The sequence below is a fragment of the Haliaeetus leucocephalus genome, unplaced genomic scaffold (genome assembly GCF_000737465.1).
Source record: "Haliaeetus leucocephalus isolate CR32 unplaced genomic scaffold, Haliaeetus_leucocephalus-4.0 Scaffold566, whole genome shotgun sequence".
NCBI classification, from domain to species: domain Eukaryota; kingdom Metazoa; phylum Chordata; class Aves; order Accipitriformes; family Accipitridae; genus Haliaeetus; species Haliaeetus leucocephalus.
Genome location: NW_010973002.1, coordinates 59,899 through 61,857, shown reverse-complemented (window position 1 = coordinate 61,857; position 1,959 = coordinate 59,899). Strand labels below are relative to the sequence as shown.

Here is a 1,959-nt window from a genome sequence, read left to right as displayed (position 1 = left end):
CAAATGACCTCTACAGTCTCTCCTTTTCTCCCATTTGAATTTAGAGATTGAACAAAATTCCTTCAGAACATAAAGTCTTTTCTCTCCATTCAATCACTGAACTCCAATTGAAGGTACCAGTTACTATGGTGTCTTTTGCAAACACTTGTTCATCTGAAGGAAGGAAAAAAAAAGGGGGGGAAAAAAAAAAAAGAAAAAATACCCAAATCGCTTACTTGCAATTATGATAATAAACAACTTGTAGTCATGAACACCTCAGGTCAGCACTGAATGCATGATATTGAGACGAATGTCTCCATAGTCCACTAACACTTCCTTCAAGCCATTCAGTTCCACAAGAGTTCATCTGAGGTTGCACATTAAATTCAAAGCAGCAGAAGTAGTATCAATGGTCTCAACAATTTAACAAACTCCATCTAAAACATTTGCATTTAAAGTGTAACCCCAGTTTGGACCTTTTTAATTAGCTCATTTCCAGACCACACAGAGAGAATTATTAATGTAAACTAAACCACCATATTTCATAGTAACAGAACCTCATTCTGTAAATATTTAGGAAAGTAAAAGTCTGAGAAAGTAGAGAGCAACTGATCATAAAATGATTAGCATTGCTCTAAAACCAAAAGCAAAATTCAAATTTAAAAAAAACAACAACAAACAAAACCAACTCAAACATCATATACTACTGCAAAAGGGTTTAACTTTAGCATTACTCACTCAGCTACACAAAAGACAGAATCTAGATTAATATACCAAAATGTTTTATTTCACAGTGAGGTACATAAAGCTTCTAACTTTAGTAGGCTAAGGCTAAGAGAGAATTGCCTGTTAGGATATAGACTGTTTCACATTCCTGAAATATTCTCACCTATTATTGTTTCTGAAGAAAGGCACCAGTATTATTTATCCATCAACAGTTCACCTCTGCATCCACCCATTTAGAAATGAAGATGGATTATGTGAGGGTCAGTGACCTACTGACCATCACGGACACAGACAACTACAGCACACGTTAATGTGTACAAGTACCAAGCAGTATTTATTCCAAACCAATTTAAAAATAGCTCATTTGTAAACATATTACAAAACTCTGTTAGTTTTTTTCCTAGTGGTGTCAGCAATATGTTCCTGCAAAACTAACCAGCTGCACCGTTTCCCGTTTACAAAAAAGTATGGAAACACACTCACGCACGTTAAATCGCCTCACATTCAGTTTGACTTAAAATGGCACAGCCTTCAAACTGTCCAGCGTAAAACATACATTTCCAGCCCTCTAGACGACTCGCAGGTTGCACTCATTTCAACAGTAACACTAAGAGACAACCCTCAGTCCAAAATTTTGACGAGGAAGGGCTGGTGCCTTGGAAAAGTCTGTTCAAAGCGTCCTCGCGTGGGGCCGGGCCGCTCACTCAAACTGTTGTTCCCCGCTGCAGTCCGAGAAAACCACCTGCAAGATACCACGCTTCAATTCACGGCTCTGAGTTCGCGTAAGGGAGGCACCAGCTGCTGCTCGCAGTAGCTCCCGCCGTTTTGCTCTCCTCATGGCAAGGAGCGGTTCCCGCCACAGTCGGGCCTTTCGCCGGGGTTAGCGACGATTTCTGAGAAAACAGTGACCTCCTCGCAAAGGTGACCGAGCAAGCCCGTCTCACAGATGGCATCGGCCCCGGCCTGCAGCAAAGGGCGGCTGAAGGCAGCCACCGCGCCACAGCTCTCCGGCGGGGCCGGCGCCAGCCCCTCACAGACCAACGGCCGCCTCCCCTCGCCGCGCTGACTACAGCTCCCAGCGGGCCTCGCCGCAGGGCGGCGCCCGCCTCCCCCGCGGGGCCTGCCGGGAGCTGTAGTTTGGCGGGCTCAGTCGGCGAAGCGCTGCAGCAGGTGGTCGTCGCCGTGGCGGCTGCCGCCGCCGCTGTCTATGAAGCGCTCGCAGGGGAACTCGATGAGGTCGGCCTCGCTGAGGGC

The 1,959-nt window shown here is 45.8% G+C and overlaps 1 protein-coding gene across 1 annotated transcript in view; it reads right to left on the bottom strand.

Moving 5' to 3' along the window:
* Positions 1-1,851: 1,851 nt before the first annotated feature.
* The window catches only part of TRIL (TLR4 interactor with leucine-rich repeats), a 2,463-nt gene continuing 2,355 nt past the window's right edge, over positions 1,852-1,959 (bottom strand). The window contains exon 2 of the mRNA XM_010577648.1: positions 1,852-1,951. Within this exon, the coding sequence (XP_010575950.1) occupies positions 1,852-1,951 (100 nt within the window). The remainder of the gene's footprint in view (positions 1,952-1,959) is intronic.